This window comes from Loxodonta africana, chromosome 18 (assembly GCF_030014295.1).
Source record: "Loxodonta africana isolate mLoxAfr1 chromosome 18, mLoxAfr1.hap2, whole genome shotgun sequence".
Taxonomy (NCBI): domain Eukaryota; kingdom Metazoa; phylum Chordata; class Mammalia; order Proboscidea; family Elephantidae; genus Loxodonta; species Loxodonta africana.
This window is the reverse complement of record NC_087359.1, coordinates 29,484,287-29,502,831: the sequence shown is the minus strand read 5'-3', so window position 1 is coordinate 29,502,831 and position 18,545 is coordinate 29,484,287. Positions and strand designations below refer to the sequence as shown.

The following is an 18,545-nucleotide window of genomic DNA, read 5'->3' as shown; positions in this document are numbered from 1 at the left end:
GGGCAACACGACCCCAGGAAGAAATCCCGCCTGCGCGGTCCCCTTCCCCAGAGAGCCTTCTCCAACGCTTGGCCAGCTCCACCCAGCAGACCTCGAGCATCCCAGACACCTCGAGTACCCGCGAGACGCTAGAATTCCGCGTGGGACGCCCCGCCCCGCCCCGCCCGCCTCCGCCCCGCCCGCCTCCGCCCCGCCCCGCCCGCCTCCGCCCCGCCCCGCCCGCCTCCGCCCCACCCCCGCCCGCCTCCGCCCCACCCCCGCCCCGCCCCGGCCCCCTCTTCTGCCGCCCTTCTTCCGCGCCTTCCGGAACAGGGCGTGGCCCGCAGGAAGTTCTCGCGTTAGGAAAAGGAGCATTTCCGGCTCCGGTGTCATGGCGGGCTCGTGCCCTGAAGTCGCCCCTGCGGTTCCCAATGGAAAGAGGGAGCAATTCGGGAGCCGGTTCTTGAGCGATCCGGCGCGCGTCTTCCACCACAATGCCTGGTAACCCCCTGTCCCTCCGCTCGGCCTGCGGCTCGCTCTCTACCCCGCCGCCCCGTGAGCGCTCCGAGAAGTTCATAACCGCCCCCTTAGCCGGCCGCGAGTTTCGCTGCCCTAACAGGGGCGGTCTTTCCCCAGGGACGAGGCGTACTCGGACCAACGACCCACCTAGCCCGCAGTTGGCACGTGAGGCCCCTAAGCTGCCCGTTTGGTTTTCCCAGGGACAATGTGGAGTGGTCGGAAGAGCAGGCCGCGGCAGCGGAGAAGAAAGTCCGGGAGAACAGTGCCCAGCGAATGCCCCAGGAGAAGCAAGGTGCGCCTCAGTGGGCCCTCGATGGCTTCGACAGCCAGCGAACTGCTGGACGCGCCCTCCAGGGGAGGCCGGAGAAACAGTACAGCCAAAAATCTTTTTTTCTGGCCTCATGTGGAATTCGGGAGCAAAGCAAGGCGGGGATGGGATGGGCAAGGAAGGAAAAGAGCCGCACCTTAGCAAAATCTTGTTAGGGAATAGAGAAAGTGGTTTTTATTGGAGAGAGGATAGCTCTTTGTGTCTTCATTTTATTTTCCAATGATTGAATTTTTAGTTATGTTGATTGTTGTTTGATGGCATCGACTGGATTTCTACTCATAGCGACCCCATGTGAGAAAATAGAACTGCCATTTAGGGTTTCTTAGGCTGTAATCTTTATGGGAGCAGATCGCTCACTGGGTGTGCCCGAGCTACCAACCTTTCAGACTGAGCTGCTTGACCACTGGGACACCAGGGTGTTGACTGGACCCAAATTAATATGGTTGGTCGTGTCATCCTTGGAGTCATTTAGTCATCTTAGAGGAGGGTGTACTTTCTACGTGATCACACTTCCTGAGATGTTACCACTGAAGCTAGGTTCAAGTGATCAGATTCTGGATATTGTTGCGGGAAGGGGTTAACGACTGGTGAGTTGTGTGGCTTTTTTTTGTGTAATGGGTGTGAGGATTTAGAGTTTCTTCCCAGGAAAGGTAGATGGAGTAGGCTCTCCCCTGGAGGAGTGTGTGATTTTACTGCAGAATGTCCCCGAGACCAAAACTAGGACTGGTTGATTAAGTATCCTAATTGGCAGTTGAGGGCTTGGCTAGAGATTGGAGAGTAGTACTCCCAGAAAGAGTTCTGTACAATTAGAAAATTTCAAAGTGTTCTTTTTGTATAGTTTGAAAGACTAGATCAAAACAAGTTAGAGTTTGAAGGGATTTTGAAAATCATGTAGTCCAATATCCTCTTTTTCAGTTAAAGAAATTTGGACCGCAGGACATTAAGTGCCTTGTCCAGAGGTAAGCAGTTAGTAGTACCAGTGGTAGAACTAAAATTCAATTTCTTAGGTTTTTTTTCTTTCTGCTACACTGCATAAGGCCCTGTATTGGCAAAGAGCAGGAAACTGAAATCTAGAACTGCCTTGATCACCTTGAACAGCTTTCTTTTAAACAGTGCATCGGTCCATACATTAGTCCCTCCTGCTCTCTAATTCATCAAAACTCTTCTCATCTTAAGACAAATTTCCCTCTTGTCAGCATTTTCTATTTTCCTTTCATCCTTTTCCCTTCTTAGCATCTATTACCAAAAATAAAAAAAAAAAAAAATCGTTGCCATCACGTTGATTCTGGAGTGGCTGGTGGCTTCAAATAGCCAGCCTTTTTTAGGTAGCAGCTGAGCTCTTAACCACTGCACCAGCAGGTCTCCTTTAGCATCTATTAGCAGTACCAAGTTTGTTTCTGGCCTCCCCACTTAAAAAAAGCAGAGATAGACGCATTTAAAGAAGGCTGCCCCAGTGGTAACCATTGAGGGACGTTTAGGTTGTGAAAGAGAAGATTTAGAGGGGACATATCTGCCCTCCAATATGAGAGAGTTGTTCTCTGTGGCCCTGAGAAATAGTAGGAACTTTTGACGAGAAGTGATAAAACAAATTTTTACTTAATGTTGGGATTTTCCAAAGTTAGGGGCCATCCAAAGATGTGGAGGGAGCATTAATAGGTAGTAAGTTCTTGGCATGGATGGTTTAAGCAGAAGTTGGATTCCCTGGGAAGGGCAGCATAGAGAGGATTTCATTATAACAATAAATGCCTGCTGCCCATTGCGATCAAGTCAATTCCGACTCATAGAGACCCTATACGACAGGGTAAAACTGCCCCATAGGGTTTCCAAAGACTGGCTAGTGGATTTGAACTGCTGACCTTTTGGTTACCAGCCAGACAACTAAATGACCCTCAGAAGTGCCTCTAGCCCTGAGATAATATGGCTGTACTTGAGAGTACTTTTAGTACAAAATGATACTTGGTGAAGCAGGATAGTTGATACTAGATACACATAAAATATTTGAAACGTGGTTCTTAAAATTGATTTTACAGTTGATTATGAGATCAATGCCCACAAATACTGGAATGACTTCTACAAAATCCATGAAAATGGGTTTTTCAAGGATAGACACTGGCTTTTTACCGAATTTCCAGAGCTGGCACCTAGCCAAAACCAAAATCATTTGAAGGGTTTGCTCTCAGAGGACAAGAAGAGTGAAATACCTGAGTATAGAAGTAGTGAGGATGGACCTGGTTTAACAACGGAAGAACAGCACAAGAGTTCTTCAAGCAGCCGTAGAGATAAAACACAGGCGCCTTCTGTGAAGAACATAACTCAGAAGCTCAGTCACCTGGGAATTTGTGCTGATGAGTTCCCTGGATCCTCAGCGACCTACCGAATCCTTGAGGTAACTTCTCCTTGTTATCCTAGTAGTGGAGTGAGTAAAGCTGTCATACTGTGCACATGCAGTGGCCTGGAGAGAGGCCAGCCACAAAAAGTGACTTCTGTCTGATGAAGCTGGCTAGACATGACCCTTGAGTTGGCTTGGAATCACCTCCATTTTTGAATGAATGAAGTGCCCTAAATGTAGGCCACATGCATATGGTCATGGCAGACAAAGGTAGACCACCTGAGGTACTACCTGGGAACACCCATATTGCATCAGAAAATTGTAGTGGTGTGATGTCTGTGCCACGTGCCGCTGTCGCATACAGAGAAAGGCACAAGAGTGTGGTATGGAAAAGTTACAGTCCGCAAGACACTTTCTGTACTTCTTTTCAGTACTGTTGTAAAAGCAGAGAAGGTAATCGGGATGGTGTCTGCTTCTCAGGCCAGGGATAATTCTTGTTTTGTGAGTTTGCATAGCGTTGGAGAGGCAAACCTAGGCTTGGAAAAGTGAGCGGGTACTAAATGTAAATTCACAAATGGTGGCTACACACACCGCTGGAAGCACATTCTGAATCTAGTTAGCCTTGGGATTGAGTCCTGTGGCATGACCTTGGATGAGTCCCTTAACCTTCCCAAGCAGAATGGGACTGCCACCTCTTGTCTCATAGGTGTTATGAAAATTAATTGAGGTAATGTATGTAAAATGGCTAAGAACAGTGCCTGGCACATAGTATGCCCTTAGTAGATGGTCATTGTTTTTATGATTACTGCACACAGCACAGTAATTAGGATGGGGCTGCCGTGACACTCTTTTTGTGAATATTCTTTGCCCAGTCTTTTAGAAATGTTTTCCCACTAATGATACAGTGGAGTTCAGTAAGGAAATATTTCATCTACAGGACCATTTGCTAGCACTCGAAAGGCAAAAGTGACCCATGCCCTTTTCTCTAGACCAGCTCCCTTCTGTTAATGACAGCACATGCCTTTGTCTTTTTTGGCTACTACTTTCGTTCCTGAGGTTAAGATTAGGGTATGTAATGGCTACTGGTCACTAACACCTTCCCTAAAACAAACAACATAATTTATTTATCCAGCTTCAGGGGATTAATGCTCTGGAAAGTTCTGTGAATAATAGTTAATTTCTATCTGCAGGTTGGATGTGGTGTGGGAAACACAGTCTTTCCAATTTTACAAACTAACAAGTAAGTACGTTGTAAGGTTTGACTACATGACAGCAAAGAAAAGTAGGGATTCGTGGTTTTCGCAGAACTCTTACTGCATCAAGCTGTGAATAGTATTGTAGTTATTGGGTTTACGGGGAATTTAGGTTTCAGCGTTATGCATTTATGGATTGTTTTTAATTTGGATTGTTAATTTGTGGATTGTTTATAGTTGTTTTTAATTTGATGTAGCAGTTGTCTTTGTCATCAGGAAAATTAGTAAAATTTAAACGTGTTACAGTGTTAATGTTTAATATATCACCTTTCTGTAGGTGCTTAAAACGTGGTTTCTCCACTCCCATGATCTCTTTGAGGAACAGTCGATGGCTAGGCTGTCCTTACCTCATGTTAGAATTGAGGAAGCTGACATGCATGAAGGTTGTCTCCTGTTTTCAATCCCTTGTGGAAATGACATTCCAGTTCCAAGTTCTCCATTGGAACCTGTTTCTCAAAGGTTCTGTATAAATAATTTAGCCAGGTTAGCCCACAGTGCATTGCTGGATTCAGTAAGACATAGCTTTGTAAATATACGTCTAAAATGGAAATAGCATCTCCACCACAGCCTGTTCTGCCTTTTAAGTGAAATCATTGTGCTCAGGGTCTGGCTGAAACCCACTTGTTCATGTCATTGACTTGCTGAGAGTCAACAGAGACATTTACTACCTATGAATCAGATTTCAGTTGTTCAGCATGGTTTTAGAAATCCTAACAAGCTTATGCTTTGTGTTTTTAACACTTGTTTTGTGTTTTAGTCCTTTCAACCAAATGCGTTCGTTCATTCTTCAGTTGAATCTGAAGTATATTTTGTTATCTCTTGCATTGTTTGTTTGTTTTTATGTATAACATCTTGATTGAGATATACTTTAAAGTGTACAATTCATGGTTTTTCAGTATATGCACAGAGCTGTGCAAACATCACCACAGTCAATTTTAGAACATTTCATCACCCCAAAAAGAAGCTCCAACTCGTTAGCACTTACCGTCTTTACCTATCTGCCTGCCCCTCCAGCTCTAGGTAACCTTTAATTTACTTTCTGTCCATAGATTTTTCTCAGGCTAATGTTTTGTTTGTTTGTTTTTAATTGTAATGAAATAAAATAGAGGAAACCAATTCTTTTGAAATTCTATCCACAGATCCCCATTAGCACCCCTGATTTGTATAATTTGTTTTATGTGGGTTTTTTCCTCATAATTCTTACCATTGTTTTGTAATTTCAAAAGTAATATATGTCCAGAGTAAAAAAACTTGGAAAAACACACATGACCAGTCCTCCTGCCTCCCAAAGATAACCAGTGTTAGCATAATGTTTTGTATAACCATCGGGTGTCTTCTATTTGTGTAGATATGTCAGTGTGGTGTTAATGACCTTATTGTGTGTGGTCTCTCTTTGTATTGTAACCTTTTAGAGGGCAGAAGCTGGGTCTGCTAGAACTTCATGCATGGCCATAGTGGGTATTCAGCAGATATAGCTGCTCAGCTGATAAAAGAACAGGACAGGTCTGACCCCTTCTCTTTAAACTTCCAAAAGAACTTTCTGGAGTGACAGAAATGTTTTATACCTTTGCTGTCCTTTACAGTGGCTACTGACCATACACGGCTGTCGAGCACTTGAAATGTGTCTAATGGAACTGAGAACCTGAGTTTATTTTAATTTAAACAGCCACGTGTCGTCAGTGACTGGCATCTTGGACAGTGCAGCTTCCCAGGTTCTTAGTCTGGCTTGTACTTCCAGAAGTTACTTGCCCCAAATGTCAGGAGTTTAGAGGGAGGCAGGGCCTGGGCCTTTGAGAGGTTAAGGTAGCACCTGCTCCCCAAAAATCAAAGGATAAGAACAGCAGGGCGGCACAGCTCTGGGCTGCTGTTTCTCAAAACACAAGCCCACAGCCCTTTACCCCGTTCTCATTTCCTCCAGAAAAAGAATTCCAGAATTACAGATTGCTTTGTATTTCGACCAGGATTTAGAAGATGTCTTCAGGTTAAATATAAAGTGTATTCCATAATTCCAATTTTTGGTAGTTATTAATATCAATTTAATTTAACCTCATCTTCCTTCCATGTGCCACGACTTAGACGTTGGAGAGAGAAGAACAAGCACAAGGATGTTGTCTTGTTCACCTTTGCCTCCCCAGCATGTAGTATAACACCCAGCACATGGTGGACCCTGTAAGGGTTTGCTGAATGAATGGATGAAAGTTGTGCTCTCTGTTCTCACAGCCGCCACGGTGTGGTAGGGCAGGCAGATGAGTATAGATATGTTCATGGCCCGAAGAAAGTGCCAGGATAGCTCCAAGAGAAGGTATAAGAATTCTCATGGTACAGTCAGGCAAGACTTGGTTTGGTGGAAAAGAAGTGTTTCTATAAGTGGAGAAAGAGAGCAGGCCGTTGTGTTGAAAGTTACTGATTTTTGATAGGACTTTGTGTTAGCTATATCCTCGAAACCTAAAAAGATAAATCAAAAAGGATACTAACCAAAATGAAATATGTTGTGACTGATGGGTATGGTTTCTCTAAATAATTCATACTCTTTCTTTGTCATTTGATACTTTAAATTCTGCTACATAGTCCCTGGAGAAGGACATCATGTTTGGTAAAGGGTCAGCAAAAAAGAGAAGGACTCTCAGCAAAGTGGATTCACGTAGTGGCTGCAATGATGGGCTCAAGCATAGCAATGATTGTGAGGATGGCGCAGGACCAGGCAGTGTTTGATTCTGTTGTGCCACGATGAGTTGGAACCAACTTGACAGCACCTAACAACGCAGGAAAGGGAATAGACCTAGTCTAATTGTTCTGTTTTTTCTGCCCATTTTAGCGACCCAGGGCTCTTTGTTTACTGTTGTGATTTTTCTTCAACAGCTGTGGAACTGGTCCAGGTAAGCGCAGTGGCTCGTTACAGTAACCTTCACTGGCTGAAGGAAAAGGGTCTCCTGAGAATCAAGGCCTATAGCTATGTTCTTGTTGTACTGTAGTCTACAAATAAAAGATTGACTAAAACTGCTTAGAGAAAGGGCCAGGCATGGATACTGAATCTGCCACTTGAAACCATGAAACTTTGGGCAGGTTTCTTAACCTCTCCAAACCAGTGTGTTCAGGATCGAAATGAGATGATTGTTTCCGTCAGGATTCTTTGAGTTACAGGTAACGGAAACATCCAGACAAACTCAGGCAGTAAGAAGGGATATCACAACCCAAGAGCAGGAAATGCATCCAGGCCTAGGAAAGAACGAACTTGGCCCTGAGACGTTGTCAGAAACCACGGCAAGCTGGCCAACCCGCTAGGTATTGCCTCCGTCTCCTATCACAACAGCTTCCTCAAGTCCATGCTTTCTTGTCTCTCCTTGCCCAGTGCTCATTTGCTTTATTCTTTTTTTTTTTTTTTTAGGTGGGGGGCTTCTACAGACCAGCTTTCTCTTAAGTTTTTCCTGATTTTGCACATAACCCCAGCATGCCTGCCCCTCTTGGCCTCTCACAGGTCCACCCAGGTCAAGTGTTCACAGAGCCTCACTGGAATGCCTGTGTCCCATTTCTAAAGTCCCTGGAAGCATTGTCTGGTTGACACAGCCCAGCCGATAAACCCACTTCCCCTGTTTGAATCAGCTGTGGCCAGTGAGGAACAGAGGCCCGTTCTCAGAGAAGAGGACCATGGAAAGGGCAGATACGCTAAGATGTTTTTGTTACGGTAGCAGGGAGCTTGGGAATTGCTCATTCTGTCTCTTTCTGCAGCTAGTATCCTTTTGAATCTAGACCAGATGAATACTGAGGCTTCGCTTTACGTGATTTTATAATAACAAAATGCAGGTTACACCTTCCACATCTAGAGAAGTAGATTTCCTTGTCTGAGAGGTGTTCCAACTCATGCTTTTTAAGTACGCTTTGCCTCTCTCCTTGTGAAATGTTTCTGTTCCCTCAGGGTTGCTTTCCTTCCTGGTTGTCTTCCAGTCCTCAGATCTGATTCCACACTGTGCCACTAAGGGAAGTGCATCAAAATAGAGAGGGCAAGCAGGGGAATCAGGAATGTTCCATTTTAAAAGCCAGCAGCGCCCACTTAGATTCTACAGGATTTTCCCTAGCGTTGTTCTTGGTCTTCATCGTTTGAGTTTCCCCTGAAAAGGCACATGCTGTGAGGATTCTCTTGGCAACCCCATGCACAACAGAACGAGACACTGCTCTGTCTAGAGCGGTTGTGGATCAAACAGCGTTCCATTGTGATGGTGCAGGACCAGGCAGTGTTTCATTCTGTTGTGCTTGGAGTCACCATGAGTCGGGCCAGCTCAGTGGCAGCTAACAGCAACCATAAAGATTAGAACTGTATTGCTCAGTGTTTGATTACATTTCAAACAAGATAAGCTTTTCCCAAGGCCATGTTAACATTCTCTAACCCATTTGTCTCTCTTTCAACTGTCACTGCAGACAAATTCAGAGTATGATCCTTCTCGGTGCCTAGCGTTTGTTCATGATCTGTGTGATGAAGATCAGAGTTACCCAATGCCCAGGGACAGCCTCGATATCATCATTCTCGTATTTGTTCTTTCAGCAGTTGCTCCAGACAAGTAAGTTTTAGGTCCCTTAACCAGTAGTATAACAAAAGAAAAAGCTTTAGGCAGGGACTCTGATATCTGAGTTGGACTCTAAATAAAAAGACTTTTATTGTGTTCTGGTAGACAGCTACTCCATCCATAGCAGTAAACATGAGTATCCCAGCAATTTTCTTAAACTTGTCTTTAGGTCTGGCTTTTGCCTTTCCTTGTATTATCATTTACACTTCCCAAAGAATGGGGAGAGATCGCTAATGAATATGTAGAGAAATTCCCACTGATAATCTTTCAGCACGTTGTTTCAGAACTATGGGTGCTGTGGTTGTTAGATAACATCCCATTGTTGGTGTTTTGAATCCTTTAGATAAACCAAGCTTACTGACTATGCACAAAGTTTACATTGAAGCTTAACTAAGGTAATAGTTATGCTTAAGTTCTTTGGAAAACAGCAGTAAGGAGAATTCTCTAAAATCAGGGTTAGATAAAAATAAATTCAAATGCTGCTGCCTAAAAGGTACTGTCAAAACGTCATCTACTTCAGGCAGCCAGTAGTCCCAGAGAGACTACTGTTTCAAGGAAACACAATTGGTCACAGAGATGTTGGCTAAGAGATTCGGGCACCATCAGCTGATGCCAGAGAAGCCCTCGTCCCCACCAGATGCCAGTTAGGACAGAGGCCAGGAGCTTTGCACATACCAGTGGTCTGGGCAAACATGCACCCAAAACCATGGGATTAGGATAGAGGGTCCAGACAGAGGGTAGACACTTCAAATGTCTACTCACTCTGTGAACGTTAGAGCTAATAAAGCATGATGAAGTAAATTAGCGTTTGAGGTGAAGGTACGCAGGCTGGAGGATCACATGATGAGGACGAGTGAGTGAGCAAGGCCCTGGTGTAGCATGGAGTCCAAGGACCCAGTGCTTGCCCCGCCTTGAGTGATTGAACTCCAGAATAGCTTTAAATCATCCGACCTGACAAGGATATTATGAAGGTGAAATAAAGGCATTTAAATGCTACAGACTTTTAAAAACCAACATGAACTAAAACAAAACATTAAAATCTCATTATTGAAAATTGAAACAACCTTCAAGTGATACTTTTGATAGTGTTTATATATAAAGTTTAAACCTGCACCAAGACTTGGGACACTATATGAAAAATGCACCTCTAAACATAAAGCACTTTACCCATGGTGCTCATTTGCATACTGATTGTATCACCGCGTAAATTTTAAGTTCTTGAGATAAGTCTTCATTTAATAAACTTAATTAAACATGCTGTGAGCTAGGGACATAAAGATGGAAGATGTGGTCTCTGCCTTCAAGGCGCTCCCACCTAGTGGGACGGCAGGTGAGCCAACAGTAGTCTTCAGGCAGGGTGGTCAGCGTGCTCCTCAGAACCAAGTGAGCACAGGGCGGAGATGACTTCCTCACGGAGGCAACCCAAGGAGGAGTGGGAAGTAAGCCAGGGGAGACCATGTGACTGTTTTTCTAACGGGAGTGCCCTCAGCCAAGCAGGTTGTCCTCTCCTCGGCAGGCAGCAGGAGGCACATCCAAGGTTTGGATGTGTCCTTGGTTCTCATTGAAGCGAGGACAGAGGACCTAAGGTTTGGTTGGTGTCAGGATTATTTGGGACATGCTGCACAGATAAGGATCCCTGTCCCTGAGGAGATTTGATCTACGTTCTCTGCCCCCAGGATGCAGAAGGCTGTCAACAGGCTGAGCAGGCTTCTGAGGCCAGGAGGGATGATGCTCCTGCGAGATTATGGCCGCTATGACATGGCGCAACTTCGATTTAAAAAAGGTATTTTGGAACAGACTAGAAACTCTAGAATTAGATCTCTGTATATAAGATAATTTAATACATGACAGAAGTGGTATATTTTTTAAGAAGATAGACTATTGACATTAGGGAGGTCTTTTTAACTGAGATAGCTTCAAAACCCAAGAGTTATTTTTAAAAGAAGACATTTGATGACGTGAGTAGTTTTACATGTGGTGTACAGAAGATAACCATTAAAAGACACTGGAAAGTTTAGATAGGAAACTTTGGGGACAGTGAGTTACATTAATAAGGGAGGAACAGTTCAGAAAAGGAAGTTGAGAATGGTTGCACAACTAGAAAAATGTATTCAGTGTCATCGAATTGTACATGCAGAAATTGTTGAATTATGTGTTCTGTGTGTATTCCCAGCAACAAAAGATAAAATTTTGAAAAAAGTTTTTAAAGTAAAAAAACATGGTAGACTGAGAAGAAATATTTCTAGTGCGTGTAATGGATAAAGTATCTATGAACATGGGTGCGGCTCAAGATGCCGTCAGCAAGTGGGTGAGGGAAAGATCGACACACCAGCCGAGAAACAGGCAGAGCGTATTTGGGGTCAGTTCACAGAAGAGCATGTCCAGATGACCGATAAACAAAATGTGGCTCAGATATGATCAACGTCATCGATGTCACTAAGCTGTACACTTGCAGAATGTTAAATTTACAAACGTTAATGTTATATGTATTTTTACAACAATTTTTTTTTTAAAGCTGCTCGCCCTCAGTGGTAGTCAAGGTAGTAAAAGTAACAGTGAGATACCGCTTCTTAAACTTGTTGCTGGCCAGCGTTGTTAGGCCTTTTTTTTTTTTTTTCAAAGCATCCTGGCACTATCTGTTCAATCCAGTAGTCCTTCTTATGGGAATTGTTTTATAGATACAAAAGAACCAGTGCATAGCATGTGTACAAGCAAAAACCTAGGAACAAAGTGAATCCTGCTGGATAGGAGAAGTCGTGCCACTGGACCTAGAAGGATTTTCATTCTGTATTGCTAGGCAAAAGTGTTTTAGATAGTTGCTGAAGAGAAAAAGGAAATAAAATATATACTTACATATATCTTATATACACGCACACACACCTGCGAGAGCTGGAACCTGTGTGAGGCAGGAACCTGTCAGACGAGGAAAACTCAAATATTTTCCACTAATAGGGAGCGATAGAAAAGTAAGACTGAACCCTGTCAAAGGTGGGAAAACTTGACATTCAGAAAGGCGTAGAAGGATTGCATGCCAGGTTGCTCAGTTCAGGTAATGTTGGGGATCAGCAGCAGAGGGGAGAGGGTACCCCTGATGAGAGCAGTGTATGTGTGATCATATTTAAAATGTGTGTAAGCACATGGACAGACATGAGAAAGGATTGTCTCCATAATGGTAATGGTGACTGTCTCAGGTTCCTTAAACTGTGCTGTATTGCTTAATTTTTTCTTTTTTTTTTTTAATTGGGGAAAAAGAAACTATGTTCATTGTGAAAAGAGTAGTAGAATGGGGCTAAAAATCACATGTGATATCTAATACTGAAGTTTGATTATTACCCTTGGGCTGTTCTCCAAAGCACCATTCCTTTGTAAGAGAGACATTGCAGATTCCTGCAAAGGGCCAAGTGTAACCAAGAAGTTACCCCCCAGAAGCTCATGTCTTGATGCACATTTGATTGACACTGAAATTCAAAGAAATGCTTGAAGTTTTGCTGAATTTGACCATATCACTCTGCAGGTCAATGTTTGTCTGAAAATTTCTATGTGAGAGGTGATGGCACCAGAGTTTACTTCTTCACACAAGGTATGAAGACTTTCATCTTTATGCTAACCAAACCCAAACCAAATCCAGTGACGTCGAGTCGATTCCAACTCGTAGCAACCCTATAGGACAGGGTAGAACTGCCCCATAGAGTTTCCAAGGAGTGCCTGGCGGATTCGAACTGCCGACCCTTTGGTTAGCAGCCATAGCACTTAACCACTACGCCACCGGGGTTTCCTTATTTATGCTAAAGGTTCCCAGAATACCAAATTAAGTGGTCCTCAACTTACTTTCAGAAATAGTCATCTGGCCTCTCCTACCTCTCATCTGCAGTTCAGCACCCCTCATCCCCTGAAGCCAACTTGAACTGTTCATTATTCTTCACGAAGGCTTGGCCTGAGTGTGCCCTCACTGCTCTGCCTTTGCCTCCCTCTCTCCCACCTTGTCCAACTGGGAAACCTACCAATTTTCAAGACTCATCTCCAGTCCAGTCTATTTCACCTTCTAAGGTGGGTTGTGCCATAAGGTGCACCTGCACTAAGGTGACATAATTTCTTACGAGGTTCCAGGTATAACCCAGACTGCTCTCTCACCTCTGCTGTGAGATGATCTCCCTGCCCGCTGCTTTCCTCTTCTACCAGCCCTTAGGGATTCCCCATTCCTGGGCCCCTCAGGCCCTCACCTCTGTTAGGCCCTGTACTCATTTCAGCCCTCGGTTAAGCCTGTAGAGCCTCTCCTCTAACTGTTTGGCATACATGCACACTGGTTTTGGCATATCATTTTAAGGTGCCTGTAAATCCATAGAACTCTGAAAGCCAGACATAAACCATGAGGCTCAAACCCCCTGGCCCATCAGCTTTTCCCTTCTTAAAAATCCCTCTCCACCAAGTGAGTCTCAGACGATCTCCCTGGGGTGCCAGGCTTGGCTTCCCCTCCCTAACCATGAACTTGCTCTTACCAGGCCACTACATTTGTAACAGAATAGTTCTGCTAAAGCCACTTAACATATATAAATAACGACAGCCATCTCACAGGAGCCCCCTTTTTTGTTTGTTTTTTTAATTAATTTTTATTGCGCTTTAAGTGAAAGTTTACGAACCAGGTCAGTCTCTCATACAAAAATTTGTATATACTTTGTTATACACTCCTGATTGCTCTCACCCTAATGACACAGCGCACTCCTTCCCTCTGCTTTCTCTCCTCATGTCCATTTGGGCAGCTTCTGGCCCCCTCTGCCCTCTCATCTCCCTTCCAGACAAGAGATGCCAACATAGTCTCATGTGTCTACTTGAGCCAAGAAGCTCGTTCTTCACCAGTATCATTTTCCATACCATATTCCAGTCCAACCCCTGTCTGAAGAATTTGCTTTGGGAATGGTTCCTGTCTTGGGGCTAACAGAAGGTCTGGGGACCATGGCCTCCAGGGTCCTTCTAGTCCCAATCTGACCATTAAGTCTGGTCTTTTTAGGAGAATTTGGGGTCTGCATCCCACCGCTTTTCTGCTCCCTCAGGGGCTCTCTGTTCTGTTCTCTGTCAGGGCAGTCATCGGTTGTAGCCAGGCACCATCTAGTTCTTCTGGTCTCAGGCTGATGTAGTCTCTGGTTTATGTGGTCCTTTCTGTCTCTTAGGCTCATAATTACTTTGTCTTTGGTGTTCTTCATTCTTCCTTGCTCCCAGTGGGTTGAGACCAATTGATGCATCTTAGATGGCCGCTTGCTAACCTTTAAGACCCCAAATGCCACTCTCCAAAGTTGGATGCAGAATGTTTTCTTAATGGATCTTATTATGCTAATTGATTTAGATGTCCCCTGAAACCGTGGTCCCCAATCCCCCGCCACAGGAGCCCCATTTAGTGAGGAAAGTGGTAAACAAAGTGCTTTTTTTTCTGGGGAAAATGTAAACATCTCTTTTCCAAACTAGATGAACTGGACACACTTTTCACTGCTGCCGGACTGGAGAAAGTACAGAACCTGGTGGACCACCGGTTGCAAGTCAACCGGGGGAAGCAGCTGACAATGTACCGAGTTTGGATTCAGTGCAAATACCGCAAGCCCCTGTTGTCCAGCACTGGCTGAGAGGTGCCTGCTCCTGACACAACCGGAGCTCACTGTGCTTCTGGCCTTGAAAGAACATCCACAAATTCTGCTTTGTTGATGTTGAACAGTTCAAGGATTCAAACAGACTCGAGCCTTGAACCTGGGAAGAAGTACTTTTTATCAAGATTCTAAGAATTTAATTGTAGTTTTTATTTGTGAAGCCCTTTAATACATATATTTCTCAAAGGATGTGTTTTGCCATTCTGTAACTAATACCTCACATTTTATTGATGGGAATCTTAAATTTCAAAAGTATCAAGAATTCATTTGCACATGGAAGTATTGTATATGATGAAGCATTGCTTGATGGTACAGTGCATTAAATTATTTGGGAATTCAGATACCTGGGCTAGGCAATTGCAATTGGTAAATACATAGATGAATAAGAGTTTTACTAAGTGGTGGGGAGGCAAGTTTTTGTCTTTGGGTGTTTTCCTGACTCAAAAATATCCCTATAAAAAGCTTCCAAATAAGGTGTTCTTGTTCAGTATGTGGTGGTAGTCTCTGCTTGATCTGAATACCATAGATCTTTTAAGCACTGTTCCACCTGCAAGTAACTGTTGAAGAATTGAAAGACTCTTCTGTACTGTTTTTAAAAGTTCACGTTTTCTCATTCTGCTGTTAAATATTTGACACAAAAAAAATTGAGAGGACATCTTGATTATAACCGAATTGCTTGACTTCTGAATGCAATTGTCATCCATGTTAGAGATTTCTATGCTCTGCTTTTTTCAGTTACCACTTTTACTTGTTCCTCTGTTGATAATGAGATAGTAATTTTATCAAATAAGAAGTTTTTAGTTATACATTCGTGAATTTTGGATTTTCACCTCAAATGTTCACAGAATAGCTTTTTTTTACCTATGTGGAATGTGCCAGGATATAAGCAATTTTTCTCTTTAATAACCTGAAATTTCAGATAATGAGAATGTTTCCCACAAGGAAAAGAAAACCTTAAGCCTCAAAATGATGCCCGGCTTCCCTCTTCCTCTTCCATTGATGTACAGTCATCCCTCAATATCTGTGGGGGATTGGTTTCAGGACCCCCTGCAGTTACCAAAATCCTGGGATGCTACAGTCCCTTCTATTAAGTGGCATAGGATTTGCATATAATCTACGCACCTCTTCCCCTTTACTTTAGATCATCTCTAGATTACTTGTAATACCTAATACAGTGGAAATGCTGTGTAAGTAGTCGTTAACACTTAGACTTAATACTTCCTGCTTTCTCAGTCATGCTTTCTCAGTCTTTGCAAGCACCTTATCATGAAGCAGAGAGACCGTATTTTGCAGTTGTAGGGGCAGCAGTAACACTTCCACAAATGTCAGTTCTTTCTACTTCATTGTGTGAATGCACGATTCATTCTTACCAACCTGAAGGCCCACTTTGGGAGGTGATATGCCACTCCTCAAAAGATCTAAGATTTTGGTATTTGGAGGCGGGGCCAAGATGGATGACTAGGTAGAAGCTACCTCGGATCCGTCTTGCAACAAAGACTCGGAAAAACAAATGAATCGATCACATACATGACAATCTATGAACCCTGAACATCAAACAGATCTAAAGAGTTGACCTGAGTGACAGAGACCAAGAACGAACAACCACAGGGAAGCAACAACTGCTTTCAGAGACTGGAGCCAGCGTCCCAGTCAGAAAACCTTGGCGTCGGGCTTTGGACTGGGTGCAGGGGAGCTGAGCACAGCATCCTGAGATGGCGCAAGCACGACACAGCCCTAGCCCCCAGAAGTGACCTCGGGGGAAGCCCAGCCAGTGCACGCAGGCAGCACAGTGACGCAGCTGACGGGAGAAGTCACTGGGAGGCAGCGACTGGTTTTGGAGTCTGGAGTGCGGCGTCCCAGCCAGGGAACCTTGGCGCTGTGCTTTGGACTGGGAGCGGAAGAACTGACCACGGCTTCTGAGACAGTCAAGCACAGGACGCGGGCCTGACCCTCGGGGACAATCTCAACCTAGCCAACGCACACAGGCTACACACCATTCGGGAATCTCAGATAATACAGTCATCACCAAACAAGATGAGTCTATATTCCGGGGTGCTACTCTCTCCTATTTATCTGATCCCTCCCTTCCCCTTCCCAGGCGGCTTCATTAACATTGGAATTTCCTGAGCCAGAGAGTGAAGTGCTCTGCGGTTTTTCTTTCCTTTTTGGTCTTTTCCTAACCCATTCTCCTGGCCTGAGAGAAGCAGCTACAAAAAACCCAGGGACCAAAAATCCTTCCTTGACTTCCCACAATTGGACTAAAAATACAGAACCAGCTCCAGTCAAGCATATGAGATCCACACTCTTGGGCTTTCATCCCTACAGGGAACAAGGTGGCTATTATAATGCAAAGACAATTCTGATAGGGGTCTGACTGTAATTGCTTTAGCAGATTACTGGAAAGACAAGTTTCCCAGGTCTGATATCTCTGCCTATTCAACAGAGCCCTCACTGACCCACAATGGGGAACTGAGAGCTGAAGCTCCCCCCAGACCACCTAGCCTCCTGCCTTAGGGGTCTAAGGATGGTGACACCTACCAATCTGTAGAGGTACTTGAGCATTGGGTGCCTAAGGTACAGCTGCAGAGATCACCCACCAAAGTGTTTTAGGAATAGAGACACACCTACCTCACTGGCACTTGGGGGAAGCCTGTCAGCATCCTGCCCCCCCTGGAGTGTGACCCCCTGCAGCTACTAGACTGGTGCACACAACTATCACCACTACTCCTCTAGGTGAATAGGTGACAGTCTGCACCACACACTTCATGACCTAAAATCCCATTCTACACAAGAATAGTGAATGGACTTTTAGGCTTATATATCTAGTAATAGCCCAAACCAGCTGGTAATAGGACATAAGTGATTCAAGGGTTACAACAATCAAGACAGCGCAGTCTAGTAGCCCATCTACATATGTTGAAAGAAAACAAAACAAGATAAGACTCAGTGAGCAAATATAAAATAAATCACTACAATATCTTATAGATGGCTTGGAGACAGCAGTCGATAGCAAACCACATAAAGAAGCAGACCATGATTGCTTCTACAACTACCCAAACTAAAGAATAAAAATCTTTCCCAAATGAAGATACAATCCTGGAATTGCCAGATGCAGAATATAAAAAACTAATTTACAGAATGCTTCAAGACATCAGGGATGACCTCAGAAATGAAATAAGGCAATCTACAGAAAAAGCCAAGGAAGACACTGATGAAGCAGTTGAACAAATCGAAAAGATTAGTCAAGAACATAATGGAAAAATCAATAAGCTGCAAGAATCCATAGAGAGACAGCATTCAGAAATCCAAAAGATTAACAGTAAAATTACAGAATTAGACAACTGAATAGGAAGTCAGAGGAGCAGACTCGAGCAATTGGAATGCAGAGTAGGGAACCTGGAGGACAAGGGAGTTGACACCAATATAGCTGAAAAAAATCATAAAAGAATTAAAAAAAATTAAGAAACCCTAAGAATCACGTGGGACTCTATCAAGAAGAATAACTTGCGTGTGATTGGAGTCCCAGAACCGGGAGGGATAACAGAAAATACAGAGAGAATAGTTGAAGATCTGTTGGCAGAAAACTTCCCTGACATCATGAAAGACAAAAGGATGTCTATCCAAGATGCTCGTTGAACCCCATATAAGATTGATCCAAAAAGAAAATCACCAAGACACATTATCATCAAACTTGCCAAAACCAAAGATAAAGAGAAAATTTTAAAAGCAGACAGGGATAAAAGAAAGGTCTCCTACAAAGGAGAATCAATAAGAACAAGTTCAGACTACTCAGCAGAAACCATGTAGTCAAGAAGACAATGGGATGACATATATAGAGCACTGAAGGAGAAAAACTGCCAGCCAAGGATCATATATCCAGCAAAACTCTTGCTCAAATATGAAGGTGAAATTAAAATATTTACAGATAAACAGAAGCTTAGAGAA

At 43.7% G+C, this 18,545-nt stretch overlaps 1 protein-coding gene across 1 annotated transcript; it reads left to right on the top strand.

Moving 5' to 3' along the window:
* Positions 1-344: 344 nt before the first annotated feature.
* Positions 345-17,642, top strand: METTL2A (methyltransferase 2A, tRNA N3-cytidine). The gene is made up of 9 exons (XM_010594545.3): positions 345-480; positions 699-790; positions 2,857-3,212; positions 4,346-4,395; positions 7,224-7,284; positions 8,822-8,961; positions 10,644-10,750; positions 12,482-12,547; positions 14,425-17,642. Exons 1-9 carry the CDS (start codon positions 371-373, stop codon positions 14,577-14,579), a joined length of 1,137 nt encoding a protein of 378 aa, XP_010592847.2. The 5' UTR covers positions 345-370; the 3' UTR covers positions 14,580-17,642.
* The last annotated feature ends 903 nt before the right edge of the window (positions 17,643-18,545 follow it).